The sequence below is a fragment of the Ptychodera flava genome, chromosome 22 (assembly GCF_041260155.1).
Source record: "Ptychodera flava strain L36383 chromosome 22, AS_Pfla_20210202, whole genome shotgun sequence".
Lineage (NCBI taxonomy): Eukaryota > Metazoa > Hemichordata > Enteropneusta > Ptychoderidae > Ptychodera > Ptychodera flava.
In genome coordinates this window covers 27753082-27776479 of record NC_091949.1, presented here as the reverse complement: position 1 = coordinate 27776479, position 23398 = coordinate 27753082, and the positions used below count along the sequence as shown (strand labels likewise).

The following is a 23398-nucleotide window of genomic DNA, read 5'->3' as shown; positions in this document are numbered from 1 at the left end:
AGTCTGATTGGCCGAGCTCTCGTAGAGTCTGTATCCCGGCGGTTTCTCAGTTGTTGATTATCTATAAACAAACTCTGAGGCCTGATTGGCTGACTTCCTCTTTATTGGATAATAGTTACCGATTTATCGCATGATTGGCAGATAGCTATGTAATTTGAACTCCACTCTGTACAGTTTGTAGTTGATACCACACTCGCTCACTCAGAGGCCCGAGTTGGTAGGACGCGAGAGTGAGTGGAGATCACATTTTGGGCATACTGAGAGAGTTTACAACAAGATGTCGTTGTCAACCATAGATGCCAGTTCGTCGTTGTGCAAGCCGGCCCAGCTTTTGAACTGGATGTACCTCACCCTCCAGGAAAGCACACAGAAACAGCAACAACAGATCCATCAACAGCAGCAACAACAACAACAACATCACCATCAACAACAACAACACCACCACCATCGCCAACAGGGACAGTACGATTACAACTACGCCGAGAAGTATGCCTCTCAAAATAATTTGACCATCGGTAACGGCATCGCACCCAGCACCAACCATGCCAATATCACAAACTACAACAACAACTACAATTATCAGAACGAGGTAGGCAACACCGGTTTTCTCACGACATTCTGTGCGTTCACATTTGACAAGGCTGACGCTCCCCACGTCCTGCTTTGCAATTCCTTCCTGCCCCGAATCATAGACAGGACACTCAACCTTGCATGTTCCTGCGGTGACGTTCTCAAATAATGAGTAGAGCGCTGCTAGCGATCTGCGTCGTAAGAGTTGTTTCACACTACGTTCTACCATTTAATTGCTCTTTGACCCCTACTTCAATGTTAATTAAACACACTATGGTTATCGTCTGTATCGCGTTTGTCCATGACAAACACTGTTTAACTTGTACGTAATTGTTTGACAATGAACTACGGAACATAACGCCACGCATCTCGTGCGAGTTCGCCGAACACGATTGCCCATGGTCTGCTTTTCGTCTTGCTAGATTCCGCCGGCGTCTTGCGAACATGGACGCTGGTTCTTCCGTGTTCCCAGCGATACATTGGAGACGAAGACGTCAAATAATAAACACCGGTTACCAAATCTCTGTAAGCTTTGTTTGCACTCGTTCGTGTATCAACTATTCACCGTGTTTGATTTTCAAAGTGTCGCTTACACAGAAAAAGTTTATCTCAATAATCTGTTACGTCTTCCGTCTTAGTTACGTGGTGTTATTTCGACGCGAACGGCCAAAATAACTCCCCTCGTCGTTGTACAGCATCGATTTTATTTTTGCGAATGGGAAATATTAGCATTTTTATCTTTGTTGTGAGAATTTCGTTTCGTTTTGAAATTCGATCATGCCCCGCCAGCACTCACGTTCGAGCTAAAATGGCGGACCGAGTGTTATGTTTCTCAACTTCCGTTCGAGCTGTGCTCTTCTTACGCAAGGATTTTAACTCCACAGCTGCGTTGATCGCAAATCTGTCAATCTTGCGAAGTCAGCCAGATCTAAATGCCACCCGACATCGTACGCAAAAGGGCCAAACATCGAAAACCAGAGACTGCCGCCGTCCGGCTGTCAAATATAGCTCCGTGTTGCCTGTCCCCCTGGAAGAAGTTCAGCAATTCAACATGGCGTAGTTGCCCAGTTGAGAACATTAGATGGTAACTCCAGAGACCATACATATCGGTACAGATGGCACCCCACTGCTGATCCATGAGCCAAGGAATGCACAACTGTCCAATCGCCTCGTCTCATCACTCTCCGCCGGCCCCGTTGATTGACAAACACCCGTCGTTCTCCCCGGATAAAATTTCCCAACTAAAGCCCCTCAGTTTATTTCCAAAGTAATCTTTGCCTCGCCGGAGCCGCTGTGGTCGTTCCACGGCCACGGAAAAAACAACGACGACGGAGATGAATCCGGCGATGGGGGTTAACCCGTTTTACGAACACTCCGCTCTGACGCTGTTAGATGCCTACTTGCCAAGGAATTCCGCCATTGAGCGAATTGATGCACTAAATGTAGGCAATTTGCGTTCTAACCGATTCATCACTTGTTTTCCATCTGAAATTTACACTGATCACATATTTATCCTTGAATTATGTATTTCCATGTTCCAAACCTTTTCTCGATAAGTCTTACAAACTTTTTTTGACATTTCTTGGTCTTTCCCTCGCACAGCCTTCGAAGTTGATGCAGTCGCCGTATGGAAGTATAGGGGACATAACGGACCAGTTCAATGATCTTACGCTCGGTACGCCTCTCGTGGACCGAAAAACGGGAAAGCGGCCGCCGCCTACCTATCTCTGTCACTTATGTTTCCAGAAGGGACATTACATCAAAGATTGCCCGCAGGTAAGTGAGGTGTCGCCGTCTGTCTCCATTGGAAGTGCAGCGTATTTTCGGCTTTCGCTCTGGTCATGAAACTTAGTAGGAACGAGGCGCATTTTAAGTTGTGTGCGCCAAAATTTCGAAAATGAGAACCTCGCTTGCTTTATGCTTTCACCAATGTATTTCTACAAGGGGCATGTTGACCAACCTACATGTACAAAGATAATTTTAGGGTCATGATTACTTCTGTGCTAAAACAGAAATAGTATTTTTTTCACTTTCGGCCAAATGCAAGTCATATACATACATATGCCGGCCGCGGTGATGAACAGCCGGTTCACATCTGTTTCAACACCGAATCCTTCGTATCTGTTTATTTGTTTCTTGTGCCTGCATGACGTTTTGTGTGTATACCTAGCTGTTAGCGCCAACACCTCACGAAATTGGATTAAAATTTTTCCTAATCTGTCGATGCCAAGCTGAAGAAGCCGCACAGCTGCCCAGTTATTGTTGATGCAAATAAATTCTTCATGTGCCTTTCTTGAGACGGTACTATAACAGAGATTGGAAGTGGGAATTGGCAAGGAATGCTAAGTATTCCATGATAAAAAGAGGAAACATTGCCAATCTGACAGAAGGACAGCTTGCAAAATTATGGATTATGCATTGGTCTCAGTTCTCTTTAATGGTTCAGTAAATTAAAATTTCAAAATTAGCATAAATTAATGCAGAACTTGAACGTTTTCGAAAGTGTTGACTAGTGGAAGAGAACTCCCTCAACAGCAGAAAGTAGCTTTAATGAGATGTGGGCGCTTTCTCAGCTGTTAGCAGCTGTTATGTTGCCCTTTCTCGTTTGTATATTGTGATTTCCCCAGCTCTGAAATCAGCAAGGAAGTCCCTAAATCCCCCCAGCCGAAAGAAGTTGATTGGGGTGCTGGTTTAGGTCGTATTAATTAAAAGAGCGTAATACATTCTTTGGATAGGGCAATCTATTTTAAGAGGTGTTCTCAAATCTGCCTTGCTCATTATCGCTCACTTTCATGTCTTAATGCACTGCAGATGGGTGAGCATTCCTACACAGGCCGTTCTGGTATGCAAAAGAAATATCACATTAGCTATGCGCCCTGTTCTGGAGTGTCTGTTTCATGTTTAGTGACTATAAAACCTTTCACTGTGCTTTACACTGGGGAGCATCAAGAAGTCACCTCTAAATATACAATACTCGGCAAACTCCATAAGAAGTCAGTGGCCCCACTCAACAATGACTCTGATTTAGTGTTTCAACTACATGATACCATCTACATTGTATAAAAAGAAACGGGCCATTTCTCCATGATTGCTTCCACATTTGGGACAGTTTTCTTTCTGGAGATTACTACACTTCTGTAAGTTTTAAGCTTGACCCTGTGGTAAGATCCATTTTGAAGAAGAAGAATATTTCTTTCACGAATTTGGACACATAACAGTTCACATTTCCCTTCAGTCCATTGTATATTAACCTCAGGAGAGACATGTTCATTGCATGTTAGAAATTGATATTTAAAATTTGCCTCGGAAACCCTGTTGTGTTTCAGTGTTAAAATGACCGTGACCTCTTTGGCTGTACATGGGAAGGAAACATCCTTATAATAAAATATGCAAGATTGCTCTTACAAGCACATGCTGAAAAAAGGTGACTTTCAAAAAAATGTAACAGGAGACCATAGAGATTATACAGATGGACATAGCAATCTCCATGTATTTAAGCAGGGCAGTGAAACGATTTTCATGAAATCTAACAAAAGCAGATTTGTGATACAGGGTCAAATCTTGGTTTGATCTAAGCATGGGGTATTCCTTGATTTGACAGCACTTGCATGTATCAATGCTCAAGTGACAATACAGTTTACATATGTGTATGCATGTAGAAAGGCATGTGAAGATATCTGGAATATTGATTACACACCAAGATATTTATAATACATTTGTAAATTTCATCTTTATGCCCTCTCATTTATGTGTGACATGACTTGCTCCTTGACATGAGTCTGACCTGTCTATTTCATTTAATGTTTTGTGCTGTACAGTTTTAAAGAGCACTACAGGGTGAAATTAACAACGTTGAGTAACATCATTTTGTCTAGCAGTGCATGTTTTGAAATTTACAAATTAAGGAATTGCTGATTTTGTAGAAAGTCTGTGAAGTGATGCAATTGTGTTGTTGAAAGTAGATCTCTGCAAAAGAGATTAAATTTTCTTTCAAAATGGAAAATATTTTATTAAGCATATTGAATGTCCAGTCAATGTTATACACGTAACCTGATAAATGACAACGCATATTGAGAATTGATATGCCATGTCTGATGTTGATTTCATCTAGTGCCCTCCTTCCAAATGAAATGAGTCCATCAAGACTACCCTTTTGATGTGCCTCTACAGTTTATGTTTTGCCACAGTTACTGTATATTTACTCTGAAACCCAAAATCAAAACAACTGATAATTTTTTTTTGCCAGTCCATTAGGCGCACTGCAAATATCCAATCAGTTCATGCAAGGCATCTTGGGAGGCTGCAGATTACAAGTGGGATAAAATTAATCCGGTGTTTACTTTCTGTTTCTTCTAAACCACTTATTGGTGTAACCTGAAAAGTCACCAACCAAAACGCTTGTAGTTCGTAAGTTGTATACACTGGAAGAGTGGAGTCAGTTTCTTGGCGCCAAACCGAAACTCTTTGTAATCAAAACATTTGATGTTAGAACTTTGCTCAAGGTTCCTTATTTTTTTGCCAAATATATACACAGACACCCCCTCCCCCCGAAAAAGACAAAAGAAGGTATACATTACCACGTCTTTGCTTCAAGGGACATCAATTATACAGAGCTTGGATATATTATACGCAGAACTCCAAATTACAAATCTGTTAGTTTGATGTTTGGGGATAAAAAAAGGAATCACCATGTATATCTTGTGACAACTTTATGGTGGCTTTGAGGTCTTCAGGCTTTGGTTTGTTGGCAAACTTTGAAGATGTTAGCATCAGAAACGGGTCACAACCTGTAACATATGAGAGTCTTTCTCCCTAAGGTAATACCCAAGGATGAAATGTGCACACAGTGGCATATGCTGGCTAAGTTCCAAATAAAATATGTTCTCTAACTTTTTACAATAAAAGATGTATTGTTGTAATATGGTGAGTAGCCATGGTCCCTCGTTCGCTTATCAAAGTTGATTCAAACAGCAATCAACAGCATAATTGAAAACCCTCTGTACAGTTGTGTTTGTATAATTATTAACACTTAAAAATTATTTCAATACTGTATACATTTGCATGATGCCTGTAAATTTGCATGCTTACATCACTCAATTATGTCATCAATCTTTTGTGTATGTTGCTTCCAGTTCTTTTTCTACGCCAGTACATAAATGTAAAATCAAGTTTTCCACCGTGCGCATTTTCAGGGACGCTGCACAAAATAGTTTTAGCTTTTATGGAGAATATATTACTGGTTTTCATTTAGCTTTTATGGAGAATATATTACTGGTTTTCATTGAGTATGAAGTATGGAAAAATGAAATAGGCCACAATAGTACTGGAAATTTTTTATAGAACAGACAGTGTGCGTAATTAAATCTGCTTGTATTATCAGCTGTATGAATATGTGGATAAAAAGCCTGTAGCCATTTTGAAATACCTGAAATATTTTTAAGAAAGTTTATAGGTTTCTGTAAGGCTTTATGTCGTACACTGCTCTCAAGTAAAGAAAAACTTTGGCCCCTGGTTTTGCTTAGGAGTGTCATATAGTTTTCAGTGATCAAGTATTGGTCTATAGAGAATTCAAATTTGTTACATTGTATGCTGAAATTGACACATTTATTGTATTAAAGCTTGAAAGCGAAGCTAATTGTTAGAGTGATACATTTAACCTACATTGTTAGGGAGAATGTATAGAGGGAGAGTGTGAACAAGTAATTGCATGATAGACTTAGTACCTGGGAACACAAACTTTATTATTACAGGAAGTGCAAGTTCTTTGGTATGGCTAAATGTCAAATTTTGTACAACAATGTTTTCAAAAGTAAAAATCAACCATATACTATTTACTGCTTCATAGCCATTACATGCTTTAACAGGCTTTAACACACTTTAACATTCAAATTATTGCCTGGTATCCATATGTAGTATATTGCCTAATCTGCTGCAAATTTATGACATGAAGGGAACAAAGTGGCAATCGACTGATATCATTTCAATCATTTCAGTTTCATATAAAAAATGATTTGTTGTGTTCCAGTGGCATTGACATGCGCAAGAATGGATCATTGTATTTTGGGAGGGATAGTCAAAAAGTGCAGAAATTACGTAGCTTGAAAAGTGTGAAAAAAGTCACAAACATATAAATATCATGGGGTAGTGAAAAAAATTGTTAAAATCTTGGAGAGAATGGATGCATTGTGTGTCCAATAGAACTCAGGAAATGTTAAAAGCGTCATAATTCTCAGCTTGATCCCCTCTAAAGATTGAATGGTTCAGCCCAGAATCATCAGCAGTCAGCATTCTGCTCTCATCTGGTTTGTAAATGTAAATAAACATATATTAATATGATGAAGGGTTGGGCAAATATTTTAAAATATGTCAGCGAAGGATTTAAATGTACTGAAAAGGGTATGACCAAGGATAACTTGGTACCACCTACTTCTTGCAGTTAAGTCTGCAAATCACATATGTAATTACTTGCAGGAAAGTTTCCCATCAGGATAATATAATACTTTGTATATTGAAAATTGTAATATTTCTCATCTTTACATATACAGATATGCCGTGACATAGATTGTATTGGGTGTGTCATATTTGATTTGACAATGTCATTTGTCTACAGTTACACCAATAGTACCAGTATATTTCTGAAAGTGTGGGTGGGATAGAAATTGAAAGACATTGAGTTTATAAGTATGTTCAATGAATCATGCTTCCAAGACTGGTAAAATATCACAAAGATAAATACTGGATTATGGATTAATATCAAACTTTAATTTATTTTTGATGAGAGATACAGTGAAGTGATCTAACTGCATGAACTATGCCAGTATTTCACCCTCTTATATTTATTTGAAATTAAATTATGTCTACAGTGGAGGAAACGTTATGCTATAACTCGCACTGATCAGTGTGGGTTCATACCCTAGAGGGCAGGACTATTGCATTGTCTAGACAAGGTATTGACATGCAAATAACTTATTAAACATTGTACTTTTATTGCAACAATGTTTTGTTTAATGTTGCAAATTATCATGTAAATTATCACTCAGCTTTAATCCTTATTTGGTTAAATCCTTGAATACTTTTTATACAATTTGCATAGTGTGGTGATGTGACTGTTATTTTCAGTATGCTTCAAAACCTGATGTATCTTTATGCTTCTTCACTCTTTCAAATGTTTCATGAGGAATTTCAGCCACATGGCAAACAGTAGAGGTAAACTGTAAAGCATTGGCAAAAGGATCAAGCCGGCGATATCCATTTATTTGTTGACAATATGAGTGCTGCATACATAAACAGGCATTACACAGAGTAATAATGTTGATTGTATAAAGTTTACGTAAAATGGGAACTTACAGACTGAGTTTTATCAAGATCATTCTGTCTGGTGTGCAATTGTACTACAAAATTGTCTGAATTGATTTCTTTTGAACTTTCTGGGAAACCTCCGAGATATTAGCTTCTGTAGTTCAGGTGCAGTGGATCTTAATGTGATTGATAACTTACTGATCAGGGGACCTCTGTACCAAAAGACTTAATTGAGCAGTTTGATATTCATGATATTGTAGTGGAGTACAAGATACTACCGCTGTAATCTGGACATTATACTGGGAACCCTTTCAGCTGTTGTTTCCTTCACCTGACATCTTTCTACAGTACTTGGTACCTCATCATTGAACCATCAGCAGTACGAAAAGATGTTCGACAGATACAAAATTTCTGTCGGCAATGCTTGAAGTGTTTGATCAGAAATGTTGTGGATAGCATTTGCCAACACCATCTGTGTTGGAAACATTGTCCAGAAACCTGTTCCTGAATATGTCCAGCAACAGTTTAGGATACACTGATGAGCATTATGTGGTTTAAGGTGATGTCGTTGCTGCGTTAAGGTAGTTTTATCTTGGTCTTTTCAAGATTTTTGCATTAACGGATTGGAGAAATCAACAAGGCACGATTATATAAAATGCCACTTTTAGTTGTATTTCATCCCTTTTCCCCAGCCTCAGTGGTTTTCAGATTTTGAATTCCAATTTGCATATCAGTGATTAACCAATGACAGGTTGCCTGCAACTAATGTCTGGAGTATAAACCTTTGCCTTCAGTACTTCTGCTTCCTAACACATGTACAATAAGAGAGCACTTACCTTGATATTATAAAGAAAACTCTTCCCTTTTGGATATTTTCAAATTTAAAAATGTTTCGTCAGGTTACTTTTAATAAACTCTAGCAGCCATACACTGCAGAAGTAATGGGTTGCAGATGTGGACCTACAATGAAATACCTTATCAATTTGGTAGTTTCCAAAACTAAAATGGTGAGTTATGTTAATTTCTGCAATTGAGGTTTGAAGCCAGAGATGATCTGATCGTGTCAAACTAGGTCTGAAGGCATCACTTTTCTGCAAACAGCATGACCATGTATACTTTTCAGAAAGTTTATGAACTCGTGTTTAGCTTGGCAAGGATAAATATCGCTGAGGTCAAAGGGGTCAGGGGTGTCAGTTTCAATCCAATGAAACCTTTGGTCAGCGAGGGCAGGCTGTTGCGGAATAACCAAAGGGTTTGAAATATTGCGTTTATGTCGTCTACCGTCTTCTTTGACGTCATTGGACCACTCATGTATCCAGCAGCCGACATAAGTAGGTTAGTCAACTGGGAATGTATGCTAAAAATTACGAATGGTCAAGTCTTTTTCCTTATACCTGGTTTATTTTCTACTCAATTTAAATTTCATAATCAAGCACCTTCTTTTGTGCGTATGAATAAAATAATATTGCTTTGATTTAAGAAAATAGTTCTTTTCTCCTAAACTGTGAAATTTTGTTTTCTATACATTGGTTGTTAAAAGTTAAACATTGTTTATTTGACTTCATCACAAATATATTATAGCATACTGACATAAAATTTTGGCATCGGAAAACTTATTCAAAAATGCTGCTTAAAATTATTCATTGTAAAAATATGTCAGCCTATCCAATTGACTTCATTGCAACCGTGCAAACTAAAAATGTTTTTGGCTGTTCAATGCTGAAAATGTGCCCTGCCAGCCAGCATGAACAGAACGACACTGCACTGCACTGATTAATTGCATCAAATGCTGATTTGAAGTCTTCACCAAAGCAACAACCTCACAATAAACGTATCTCGGTCAGCTCTCTTCAAGTAAATTGATACTCGACTTGTTTTTCCGTTTTAACGACAAGATATGTAGAGGGTTTGACTCATCTAAACACCAATCATCAGAGGTGGTGCATGCTTTTACCCTGAGGGTTTGCAACATTAGATTGTAGAAAAAGTGCAACACTGACCCCAAAACATATTTGAAATTGCCGAGACTATCAGACTCGTAACTCAAACGCGTCCCAGACTTAAGACAACTCTCCAATGAAGACAATTGAATAAATATGTTAATACATTTAGTAGAGATTTGTTCTGCTGTGTTAGAAAAGTTATTGCCTTCCACCATGAATGGCACTATGAATGGCACTGGTCAGAGGGACAATCCATCTTGACCAGTCTATGTAATAAGTGGAGTAGGTGAGTCGGTCGATATAAGTGGGACTTAAAAATTTTCCGTCCATTATGTCAGTGTGCACCTCTCAAACTGGACCTAAAAACTATTTTTCTCCAATAGAGAAATTCAAACAATGATTTCAATCAATAAGTAAAGTTGGGATTTTTTCCCATTTGAGAGGCAAATTGCCACATATAAAATGAAACTATGAATTATTTTGAATTCAAAATGGCTTCAATGATCTATTTCACTAAAACTGTATGGAAAAAGTCGACACCATCTGACACAGGTATATGCAGGTCAGTGAATATGAAATTGTTCGAATATGTGTCCATAAAAAGCGAAAAGCAACACAAGCATAACTTTGAGAGATTATGGAATATGAATATTATTAACAAAATCATCTCTTATATCATTAGCTTCTACCTTGTCTGAACCAAATTAATAAATTTTGCTAAAAATATCCTACTGGTACATGTCACTGTGCCATTGTTGTCAAATGTAATTTATGGGTACAATATTATAGGTGTAATATGAGAAGATTGCATGTGTCCCTGGCATGTCTGTTCAAACCCTATTTCACTCTCTCCTTCCAGAGAAACTTATTTGCTTTATTTTATGGTTGATTTCCATCGCAAAGAAAACATGTCAACATATACAATTTACACTATCTCTATAATAAATGCATACATATTTTATGCATGTAAAACAGATAAAAGTGGGTTTACCCAAAACTTGATGGAAACACATTGTAAAATCATGCTTGAAGTATAAAACAACTGAACAATTACTGGCATACAAAATTAAAGCAGTTTAAAAGCTAGTAGCTGTAACATTTTGTAACATTTTCACTATTTTTGTTTCTTATGTCATCCACAGTTTCTTGTCCTACTGCCAAAGGCATGTTGAGATGCACAGGTATTGAGATTGTCAACTCAGCCTGTACATGTTGTAAATGCATTGTTATCGTTTACAAGTGAATTCTGGTCCAGACTTTTGTTCACAAGCAAAGTAGTGGGTGTTTTGTCTTGTTTTGGGGAAAAGAATAGGAACTTGACAATGACATAAAAAATAATAAATCAATAGTTACAGCTGCTGGCCCTTTTAAAGTGATCAGTGAGCGTTAGACGCTCAGAAGAAGATAATTATTCCAGAAGGCAATCACTTATCATTACCGGTAATATAAATGTGACGCCATCATTTCATTTTGACACTATCATTTAATTTAAAGTAAATATCCATGATTTGTAGATTTCAATGGCTTTAATTTCCAGGGAGTAAACATATCTATTCGTTAAGAAAATTGAAGCTTACTGCTTGATGCACATTAAAGAAATTAGTTCCATATTTGATTTGATTTCCGTTCAATTTCCATATGTTCATATTGTGATTTATCTGACAAGGAAGGAGGAAGGAGTTTCCTTGATCTGTTTGGTAGTCTCCGTTCTGCAGAAGTCTACAAACAGTCTTATGGTGGATAAAATGAACTCTGACGAGCAAAAAATCTCAAAGACGGGAAGAATCAAACAACCAATTTGCATGATATAGCTGTCATGATGCTGTGGTCAGGGAGTGTCTTCCCATGGTTGTAGGATGTGCTCCCATGCCTGTGGGGAGTGTGCATATTTACTGCTCTATAGGTCACAGCAACGTGAGAGTATTTTAGGGAAATTGCATGTAATGTGTCTTTACTGGTCAGACATTGATAAATTGTGGGCATGATAACCGATGACATAATACACATTTATCTTCAATGAGGTAACATGTAAAAGATCTTTGTGTACTCAACATCCTGGCCAGACTCAAGTTAATCCTGCAGGGGTCAACAGAGGTCATTTGAAAATTGTTCTTTCAATTCAGTGTTTCATCATCCATTGTAACCTGTATAGTTGTCTAGCTCTATAACTAACGCCAAAATTTAAACTCGGTGTTTGAAATTGTTGATTTAAGTAGCCACTGTGTTCACTCTCTGGGTCAAAAGGTGATGGTCCATTTTTGAAGTCCAAATTGGCACTCTTGTTTTGACTTTGATCACTCCGAAAGTAACATTCTCTTCAAATTGATACACTGAGTTGAGATGGAAATTGTTTTCCATCAACAAAGCATCATGGGTATTTGATAGGAAGTCTAGAATGATCACTCGGTGAGCAGGAGATACACACAGTTGTCAAGGACACTGGGAGGACATAAAAAGTAAAGGTTGAGTGACTTCAAGACCAAGTAAGGATAACAGTAAATTGAGTACAGCAGTAAATTTCTTTCTTGTCAGGCCAAGGTTGAACTGTATCACTAGAAGGACAGTCGTAGAGCTGCGTGAGTAGAGAATAAAATGTTCAATGCAAGTTTTTCACGAAAAAATAACAAACCAAGAGAGTTCTGTTCCCCTTCATGTTGAATAGGGTTTGAAGACATGACTTTCTCTTTTGTTTTGCTTAAGATAAACGTAATAAGTAAGTTTCACTTGAAGACTTGAGGAAAGTTAGGGGCAAAGTTTTGTACAGTTGTTTGTTTGATGGACAGCTCATAAGCACCACAATTCATCAAATGGAATGGTTTGAGAATGGTGGAGATGTAAAATTTATGACATATTTCAGAGAAATAGGGTAAACAAGCGTGTGCCGTGAAGTATGTATTACAAATTAACGTGACCCAGACTATCTGGAGAAAAAGTGTGTGAAATTTCCATCGTCCCAATCTTGGAGAAAAGCCATGACAAGAGTCAAAACTTTGCTTTCTTTTTGGTCTTGGTAGGTGTATTAAGCAATAGATCAACAAAAAAGCTCTTGTTGGTCCTTTTGGGATAAATATATCCACTAGCAATTACAGATTAAGGTTGATCTGTCACAAAAGTTAAACTAGATTTCTTGTGTTTATTTTAACCTCTCGTTATAACAACACTCCAGGAGAATTCTGCAACAAAATGATTACAGCTCAAGGGAACAGACAAGTCAACAAAGCTTTGGTGAAGTTCGAACTTCCTAATGATAAAAGGGAGCACTTTTCAAAGATGTACATTTGATAGCGTACGCAGGGATCGCCGAAAATAGTTGAGGAGTGTTTTACTGACAGTATTTAAAGAATGAAAGGGCGATGTCTAGCATTTCATTTTAATTGGCCCAGAGTTCATCTGTGTTCTCTAGAGGTTATCAGAGCAAGCGAGTCAAAGTTATCCAAGAATGCCTGGGCAGAGAGTTGTTAGGCAAAAGTACAGTTAGAAGTTGAGCATTCTGTGAAATATATCATAGTGCCCACAATCATCAACCTTCTAGTTGCTGAGTTCAGTGTTTTCTGCATCTTCCAACAGTCTCCGGTACAAAGTGCGGCCCTTTTATCAGGTCTCCATGGTAACCAGACTGGTGGCTTAACAAAATATGTCCTGGCATCTTAAAACTAGAATGAATAAATGTGAGTCAGTGGTAAACGTTTCGGAGGCAGTAATTTTACATTTTTCAAAGCCAGAGTGACCAAAATGCATATGTATTGGTATTCTTAGAAACGTTTTTCTCTGTTCATTGTTCGGTTGAGGATGATGCATTCATTGGAAAAGAGGACCTTTTATGTACAATAGTGCATAATAGTAGAAAAGTATCAAATTTTGACAGCCACTTTGTAAGAGGAAAAAGTTTTGATACAGCTTGCTATTTGAAAAGCAGTATTTCCCAATCCATACTCACATGAATACGATGTTCATGCTAGCTATATTTCCACCAACCGCCTTATCACTGCTATTGGACCGTTTATATAAACAACCTCTCGCTAGTTTACTACTATTTTTCTACTCTCCAGTTTTGTATAAACACACAGTTTATGAAGATGATGAAATGATCTGCAGGGGTTGATTTATTCTTTCCTTGATAGGAGCTGAACTGAAAACCCCTCCCCTCTGCAACTTTCCCATTACGGGTACATTTGCACCATCAAAGGTTTGCTGTGTTTTGTCTGAGAAGCCAATGGGCAGGAAACAAAAAACTCCATTGTTTGGTGAGCTGTCAGCTTTGTCAATGAGCACATAGATCAATGTTGTAAGTGTTCCATCTGGCCAACATGTCAACTTCTGCACCAAGTCGACCATCTCCCAGAACACCAAAAGTTGCATGTTTTCAGACTTTTCTCTCTCTGATTCTTTGAGGAAAATCTCTCGTTCGACATTTGATGGAACATTTTGCCTCTTGCCTGGATGGTGGCACACAAATTTTATTTGCCCATTTTGGTTAGGACCGCAACTGTTAACATCAGTTATAAACAAAAACCAGCTCATGTAACTGATGCCGTCATGCATCTAGGGTATTGGGTATACCCCAATTCCAGTAGCCAACAAGAGACTTACCAGCTCTCTCAGCCTGGAGGTATGAAATGTAAATGAAACAGTTATATATAACTTATCAGAAATATCAGGCCAACTGACAGAATAGTTTTGTTTACAGGTAATGAAAAATGAAAAAATGACAGTTCAGTCAAATGCACAAATGATGTGATTGTGAAAGCATTTGGGAGGTATCACAAATATTTTTTGTTTGAAATTGGCTCGGAAGATTTTTGAGTTTTACAGTCTATACCTGTTTTCTTGATCACAGGCTCGGCCAAAAGGTGAAGGATTGACGCCATATCAAGGGAAGAAGCGATGTTTCGGAGAGTATAAATGTCCTAAATGCAAACGCAAGTGGATGAGTGGAAACAGCTGGGCCAACATGGGACAGGAGTGTATCAAATGCCACATCAATGTCTACCCACACAAACAGGTATGTTTCTGTCAGCCAGAAATAATCAGCCCCTAGTCTGAGGCAAAGTGGCCCCTGAGAACTGAACATGTTGATGTTGGCCCTGCGTATATCATTGAGACAGCAAGTAATCAGAGTGACCATGATTATGGCACAAATTTATCCGCTGCCAAGTCTTTTAGAAATACAGCTGACCAGTCTGTGTTCCTGCTTGGACAGTTAATTAATATCTTCGGGGTCAGTGAAAACTTCAAACTGTTTCCAAAATTGCTTGACACGTTCTCACAGCTGTGCGGTGGCCTCGTCGCCGTCACTTTTCATCCTTTTCAGTGCGGCAATTATGCAGGGCCAAAGACAGCTGTGGACATCTTTGGTTAGGTCACTTCTGATTGACAGTCGCAATGACAAATGCAATTTGCCCCTTTGTGTGAAAAAATCTTCAATTTGTCAAATAGTTGTAGATAACTCTCTTTTGTGTGTTAAAGACTGTTAACAGAGTTGAATCTGTGTGAATGAAGAAAGAGAAATATTAATAGCACACCATAAAGTGTTTTCTTGTATGAGACATTATATAAAAAGGGAAAGTTGCTGTGGTATATGGACATAATTTTTTTCTTTTGAAGATACCTACATGTACCATAGAAATTGTCACATTTTGAAAGTTGTATGTGTTTCCATGTTTTGGAGCCCTGTTATTTTGGAATGGGACCGTGTTATACGATCTAATGCAGCTACCATCTGTGTTGTCAGTGACCTCATCTTTGACCACTGAGCCGTACAGTTTGCAGAACAAAGTAATCTATCCTGTCCATCCAGAGAGGCATGATCCATCTAATTATGTCTGGAATGACAGCATTCCACCAGATGCTGAGGGGAATTCCTTGCCATGGCACAGTGAAAAGATTGAATTTAAGTGGATGGAAATGGAGGATAATATAGATCACAAGAGTTTAACGTTACTCCAGATTTTCTAATATTTACCCTTTTTGCCAAAAAGTGGCCCATGCTATTGTATTCAGAATGACCGTGTACTTTGATATATAGCTTCATGAATTTTGTCGGCAGTTTCAACTCTCTGCGTTTATCATGTGTCACTATCTGAATTTAGTTTTGGCCAACAACAAGTATTGATGTCTGGAAAACTACATTAATGCCCTAATAATCTGCCATTAAGATACCCTTTCATAAAATCTACAGACAGCTGAGATGGGTATCTTCAGCAAATTGAGGGGAAAGGCTCCTTTTATCAGTTCAATATATTCTAATGGGAGAAGTTATCAGTGTCATTTGCACAGTTCCGTAGAATTGTCTCTGACGCGTTGGTGATCTCAGAATAATGATGACCATAAATGCCCAGCTGTCAACATTTTTAATGCCTGGATTTGCTTAACAAGTATTTGTTATTTTGGACTATTTTTGTTCTGAAAAATAATATTTGTTGACCTAATGGACACCACTTTAATTCCTTTGATGAACATTTGTATCTTAATCAAGTGGTAAAACAAATTTGTCAGCATGATAACTCCACAACAGTAAATCCAGTAAGGCACGATGACTGATTGCTGTGTATGTCTAACCTTTACTTTCAACAGCGCCCTCTAGAGAAACCGGATGGACTGGATGTGTCTGACCAGAGCAAGGAACATCCACAACACCTGTGTGAGAAATGCAAGGCCCTGGGATATTACTGTCGTCGTGTGCAGTAAAACAACTACATGCTGAAGGAAATCGCCCTTTGTTGTGGTTGAAAGCATTGTCACAAAATTGGTCCACCAGAACATCGCAGCTCGCACACTAACACTAATATAAATAAGATGTACATCCATCGATCTAGGTCTCTTTTTGTTGTGTAAATGTTACTCTGCAATTCACAATGCCTGTTGTTAATATGATGTGTATTATTTGTTAATGAAGAAAAAATAGGCAGCTATGAAACCAGGCATGTAGTTAGTCTCTTACAGCAAATTTCCGTGGTGATAATAGGAAACCATAACTGTCAACAAGAGGTGGATTGATGAAGTCTTCTGTTCAAATTAAAAAAAAATCACTTCTTTCCCTGCTGATGTTCAGTCCATATTCCATTTTGCCGACAATCAACGTGCAAAAGTTTAAAATTCCCGTGAAAATGCTCCACAAATTAAATTCATTGATAATATTTAGACAATGCCAACATGTGTGTTAGTTCAGAAAATGGGGGGAACTAGGTGGTGTAACGTTTGTACAAATTATGAGTACCTGAACATGTAACGCTTGTCCATATACTTCACTGACGTCGTATGACCATGCGACGTGAATTGCCCTGGCCAGATCATGCACCAGCAACTTTCAAAATCAAGTTTGAAACTGACTGTTTCATGAGCCTTTGCCATGTGCCTGAAAAATACATGTCTGTCAACCAGTCAGTAAGCTAGTTGGCGCAATGGACGAGTTTGCATTTCAGCAAAAATATCACAAAAACCGTGAAGGAAACCCCCACCGCTCTTCCCAAAGTCTGTTACAGCAAGTTCTCAAGTATTTGCCGGGATAAAACAATCCTTGCAGAAGTGTAATTAATGTTGCCATAAATATCATCAACTAGAATATGACATTCAAGGCTCTTTAAGAAATAAGAAAAACAATTCTTGAACACGAAGTAATGCAAGATGAGATAGGTGTACCCCCTAACTCTGTGTAGAAACGACTTTCAGAGGCAACAGAAGACGTTTTTAGCATGTTCTGTAAAAAAATACTAAATTTTACTCTGATCTTAACTATGACCCTCATTTCTTAATTATTTGCACTCCTATACATCCTTGGATGACAACGTATATGTTGATTAGACAGAAATAGAACTTGTTTCAACTTCACTGATGATGTCAAAGCAAGATATTATGCTGTGGAAAGATAACAAATCTTTGGAAATTAACTGTGTCTTGTCAGGTGTAAAATATTTAAATAATATTGATGTGTTATCTGTGCCATGATATTGGCGGTGAGTGCAACGTTCAGTTTGATGCAGACGAGTCGGAGTCCCCAGTAAATTAAATGCACTCTGTGACCTGGTCAACATTCCTTTCTGGGAGTTTCAGTGTTTGTTCAGATTAAATGACCAAAAATAACCGTCTAATGAGATAAACGACTGTAGAACTGGAAGATAATATAACATTCTGACACAGCACTATCAGCTTTCCGAGGGACTCATCATACGGCAAGCCCTCCATCTCTCTTTATTTCTTAATTTTAATGGATTTAAAAGTCCAAGTTCTCACGAGATTCTGATGTTCCTATTCTTAGAAGTGATAATAAGGTTTTTTTGTTCTGTGTATTTAGCTATATATATCTTGCTTCAGAACTTACTGAGAAAAATATATAACAAAAAATGGTTGAAGTGTATAATTATATCTTTCTTAGAAGCGCGGAAAACTTTTCCAACTAGGATTCTTGTTTGTGTATTATGATGATTGCTATTTTGGGAAAACGTTTTGCCCATTATAAATCCAGTGCTGACTAAGATAAGGTTTTGACGAGTGTCTTATTCTCATATGTATATCTTTCTGCAAGTTTTTTGAGTTATTTCCTAATCTCTAGATCTGATCTGAACTGAACTTGTGGTCTCTCTTCTCTATGAAATATATTTTCTCTAATGTATCCTTGATACTTTTGAAGTGCGATATTAGAGTTTGGTGTTTTTTTTATATATTTCTGAAAATCTCTATGCATACTGAGGGCAACTTGGACGCAAGAATCGGAGTACAGATAATTATGAAATGAGACCGTTATGTTGGAAGAGACTGTTTCTCTTCATATTTTCATCTTGAAGTTTCCAGATATGTAGTAGATAAGATTTTTGTTTCTGTTTTTAAAAGTTTCAAGTTATGTGTGTATGTATGCAATTTTTGACTTTTCGAGAATTAAGTTTTTCTGCTGTGTTTGTGTCCATGGCTGCACACATACATTGACTGCATCAAAGCCAATATCACCAGATGTATTATTTGCATCTGGTACCCAGTCTTACTGAATATCTACAGAGCAACACAGTTGCCTAGAATGTTTGAAGTAAAAAATTCATATGAATGCAAACTTTCGTTGAAGTGCACAGTTACATCTTAGAGCCTTTATTTGAGAAAAACAAATCCCGTAATCTTGGAATGGCAACTGTGAGCTCCTCTCAGGTTGAGTACAATTCATCAAAGTGTTAATTCTCTAAGTATCTATTTCATTCTCTGTGTGTGGCGACATAAAAATCATGAAAAATACGGTGTGATTGATATGGGAAAAATGGTGCCCCCATGTAATTACGTTTGTTTGTCAGACTTGAGGGTGAGAACAACATTAACAAAGTGACATGATCAATAAATCACCGTGAAAATAAATCAGAAATACATGGAAGAATGGGGTACGGTAACTTAAAGTAGGAAAAGCAATTTAGTACCCGAAAACTGTTGATTTGTAAACATGGAGAGGTTCTGTAGCAAGAAAAGAATATATTCTCGAGCAATGCCACAAATGAACATCATCTTCTGACTAGTTGATCACCTCCTGTTGTCAAAAAACATTGGGTTCTATTTTACGCTCTGTGCACGTTTCAGGGATATTATTTCAGGCAACAAAAATGTCCACAATTTAAAATATGACAAGGCTGGTTTCATTTCTGTGTGACTAATTAATGTGTACCAAGTCCGTCATCTCGGAATAGCAGAGAATTTTCAAATTTGATGTAGTCCTGAATATTGCAAATGTCAGTTTTATCCCTGTGCAGAATTGAAATCACACACATCAGATTTGGTGCAGTCATGGAGCCAAAACACAGCCATGAAGACGTAAAAAGTCTTCAAAGTGATGCAAATTTTCAGGCACTGCTCTGTGTGGATTGAGTTGGGTAGCATATCAAATCACATGTACACCATAATTTTAACACCAATGTTAAAACTAACAAAACACAAAAAAATCTGTAAGGTCTAGCTTACAGTTAAAAAAAATATATGAAATTTTACCAGTCTTTGATAAAATATCCCTCACTCAGACACATAGACAAGAATATATTGTATGCCACGAATATTCATGTGAATTTGAAATCACGACATGTCTGTTAGTTGTAATTTTCAGGTTGTGTATTTTATCATTATAAAGGGAGAAATAGCTGGCTCTCCTATGGGTTATTAAGCATTAATGTCATATTTAGAGCCAGCCGTGTATTGGAGCCAAGGACAAGACTATTGTTTGCTGTGTTACTTATCTATATATATTTTTGTTTTGTAGAATTTGAACTCTTTTTGCACAGAAAATATATCTACTACCATGGGCTGTTACACTGATACATCCGAGTGTGTGTTGTCTCTTTTCTGTTGGCTGCACCGCAGCAGACATGCCCCTTCCTCCCTTCACGTCAACCCACCCTATGAATAGTAATGGTAGTGTCCTCAATGTACACTGAAGACATACTGGATTTCTCCACCTTCGCTAGGTACTCATTTACAAAGCACCCGCTCCCTAATCAAGTTAGTTTGTGTCTCCTCGCGATTACCATATTTTAATGAACCCAGTGTTGGGTACACCATCGAACATTTTCACTGAAGCAAAAACAAAATAAATTTCTTTCCCTTGTGTATGTTAACGAGCATCCCTTTGATCTTTCTGGTGGGACAGATCCCAGATCACAAAGCCTATGGCATCTGCATTCACTTATCAAGTGACACACTCTGAGGACTCTTCTAGTCGAACGTTTTTTGAAATTTCCAACTTTTTACAGGCTAGAAGGAAGTCAAATTTACACATTTTCAACACATTTCACCTATTCATTGACATTATGTGCATGAAACGAGCTGAAAATCAAGTGCTCCTGTCTGTGAATACAGAAACTTGCATTATCTCGGTGGTTGAGGTGTTAATTTATGTACTCCTACTCGTACACTCGTCAACCATTAGACCCGAAGTAGAGGTCAAAAATGGACGCGGGAAAAGTGTACTGCTGAGAAAAATCCATACTGAATTTTGAATAAATCACAGAAACTCCCCCATAGTCAGCCCAAAAGAAGTAAAAACTTACAAAAGGCTAAGTATGCTATGCCAAATCCAGAAAAAAGAATTTGTCAAATTTGGGTGGTAAAAGTTGCGAAAAACAAATTTCCTATTGCTATCCTTGCTCACGCCTCCCACCATTGATGGCCCACTGTCCTGTATCTTGTTTACGCTCAACCAAGGTTTGATGGAATTTCATATATTTAGATCAACGAGACACTTTTGCGATGAGTAATTGGAGGAATATGACCTTCCTGACTTTTTCTGCATCTCCGATTCGCTCTGACCCATTTTTTTCAGCTAAATACCGACACCAATGAGCATCTCACTGCTATGGTTGGGATCATCCCAGGCGATACGTGGAATTATGGGAATTTAAAGGGACTAGCGCATATGTAGGCGCGTGCAGTTGCCATACCAACCACGTCTGGCTTGACCAGAATTATACTTAGTCGTGGATCTCTCTGTCACTCCGGTACCCCAAACTCCCGAGAGATCGTGTACTTCTACAACTTAGCGTTGCTGGTCTGTGTATTGTAATGGCTACGCCTGTGGTTGGATGCGTTATACCAATACAGAGCTTTGCTCACCGAGCTAGAGCAGAATAAACTCTGTTATTTTTAATAAATCATAAATACGCTACATCAGGTTGACGTTTGACTTGCTCAATTCCTAGCCGATATGTGTAGCAGAATAATATTGAACAGTATAAAAGTGGTAGGGGCAGAAATATCACATTTACCTGTTCTATGAACCACCGAACCCACTTTTCAACAGTACAATATTCGTGATTCCATCTTTGTTTTTCATTACAAGGGAAGTTTGGAGAGTTACGTACGATACTGCTCACTGGCTTTTTTCCGAGCATCGAGTGCTCACGAAGGCATCTATAAAGTTGTTCATTCAAATTTACACCAGATGCCTCTTTCTTTTTAAAGGGTTTAGAGGGCCCCCAGTTGTGCCATAAATTGTCTGTATCCGTGAAATTTTAAGCCAGCTGCTAAGATGTAATGATGGCAACAGGATAAGCTGTTGACCGGGGAAGAAGCAGCGGTGTTTTCGCTATTATGAACGGGATGAGTTCGTGCGGCCCCTTGCTAATCATAGATGCTGGTTCACAAGGATTACAAATCAGAATTCTCTGAATTCCGAGATCTTCACGCGTCCCATCTGAGTCGACGGGCATGATACGCACTATATTTGGAACGCTATCCGGTTTCGTTTCGGCATCCCGAGTCATGACAGACGGTGAAATTCGCACGCGAGAGGGCAAGTCCTTGCGGTCTCAAATGACATATTGCCGACGGTGATGACTGAATACGAAATTTATTTTCAACGTCACATCTTCAACATATACTTGCACTATAAAAGTTTGAAATCAAAAGTTCTCGCTGACAGCGCGAAATTTTCCAAAACCTACTACATGTATTGCAGATAAAACAGCTAGTCGCAAAAGTCACAGCCGCGTGCTTTTCGACTTATGAATTCGTACGTTCACTAATGTTCTTTTCCGCAATGTTGCATTGCAACATCAACTATATATGTTTCTCCCCATAGACGCCAGAAACATATTTTTCCTGGCCGCATTTTACGACTCTGAGCAACTTTTACATTGATCTCTCATACAACTCCCTTTCTTTTAGGAGAGTTTCATTTGGTCAAATTTCGGACTAAATCTAGCCCTCGGTTTTCACTCCAAATCACGTAGTCTTTTTAATTTGAAACCAGGGAAGGTTCCATCACCCGTGTCAGACACTGCTTCAGAAATTGACAATGTATTGCCAATTGGATCGAGCTTTAGCAAAAATTAAGCTAACAGTGATATTCGTAAATATTGAAATTGATAACATTTTAATGTAAAAAGAGTATAATTTAAAACGAAAACTGCATTAATATAAATAGTCATTTAGACATGTAGTAGTTACGAAAATGTATTTGTTGGTTCATATAATGTAATTCATCTTACAATTGAACAACTCCAAAATCCAAACAAATTGCAGCGCAGAGACAATTAGATGTAGTTTGGGTAATTTTCTCATGTGTTTATACAATATATTTCCACGTTTCACAACACAGGGGAATCTTTCATATTACGAACGTTTGTTTATAGTTAGTTATACACACAGGCGCGCATACAAACACATACATACATACATGCATACATACATACATACATACATACATACATACATACATACATACATACATACATACATACATACATACATACATACATACATACATACATATATACATACATACTTACATACATGCCTGTTTTGACCTGAACTCTACACATATGTTGGGTTCAAAGCGTTCACCAAAACTGTGGAGAGTTGTCGAGAAACTCTCACGTTTAATAAGATACTATTCACAAGTTTATCATATAAAAAGAGTGGAAAGACTGGACTGGACAACACGGAGAGTTTCTAGACAAGAGATCGACACCTACTACATGTAGCCCCTATAATTCTACAAGCTAAATTGTTGACTAGAACACACAATAATTGCAAAACGATAATTTCTTCCGCTGAACTTATACCCCATCAGTGTATGCCAATTTACATGGAATGTCCCTTCAATCCAATTCGGAATCAGATCAGGACGT

At 38.0% G+C, this 23398-nt stretch overlaps 1 protein-coding gene across 1 annotated transcript; it reads left to right on the top strand.

Annotated features, from left to right (window-relative positions):
• On the top strand, positions 1–20089 carry LOC139123110 (zinc finger CCHC domain-containing protein 24-like). The gene is made up of 4 exons (XM_070689121.1): positions 1–589; positions 2173–2346; positions 14650–14814; positions 16386–20089. The coding sequence occupies exons 1-4, from the start codon at positions 278–280 to the stop codon at positions 16497–16499; spliced, it is 765 nt and encodes a 254-aa protein (XP_070545222.1). The 5' UTR covers positions 1–277; the 3' UTR covers positions 16500–20089.
• Positions 20090–23398: the final 3309 nt, after the last annotated feature.

Excerpts from the sequence above, each read along its gene's own strand:
- LOC139123110 (XM_070689121.1), top strand. The coding sequence starts at position 278 with ATGTCGTTGTCAACCATAGATGCCAGTTCGTCGTTGTGCAAGCCGGCC. Across the intron at positions 590-2,172 it reads ACTACAATTATCAGAACGAG|CCTTCGAAGTTGATGCAGTC; the intron begins GTAGGCAACACC and ends TCCCTCGCACAG. Across the intron at positions 2,347-14,649 it reads ACATCAAAGATTGCCCGCAG|GCTCGGCCAAAAGGTGAAGG; the intron begins GTAAGTGAGGTG and ends TCTTGATCACAG.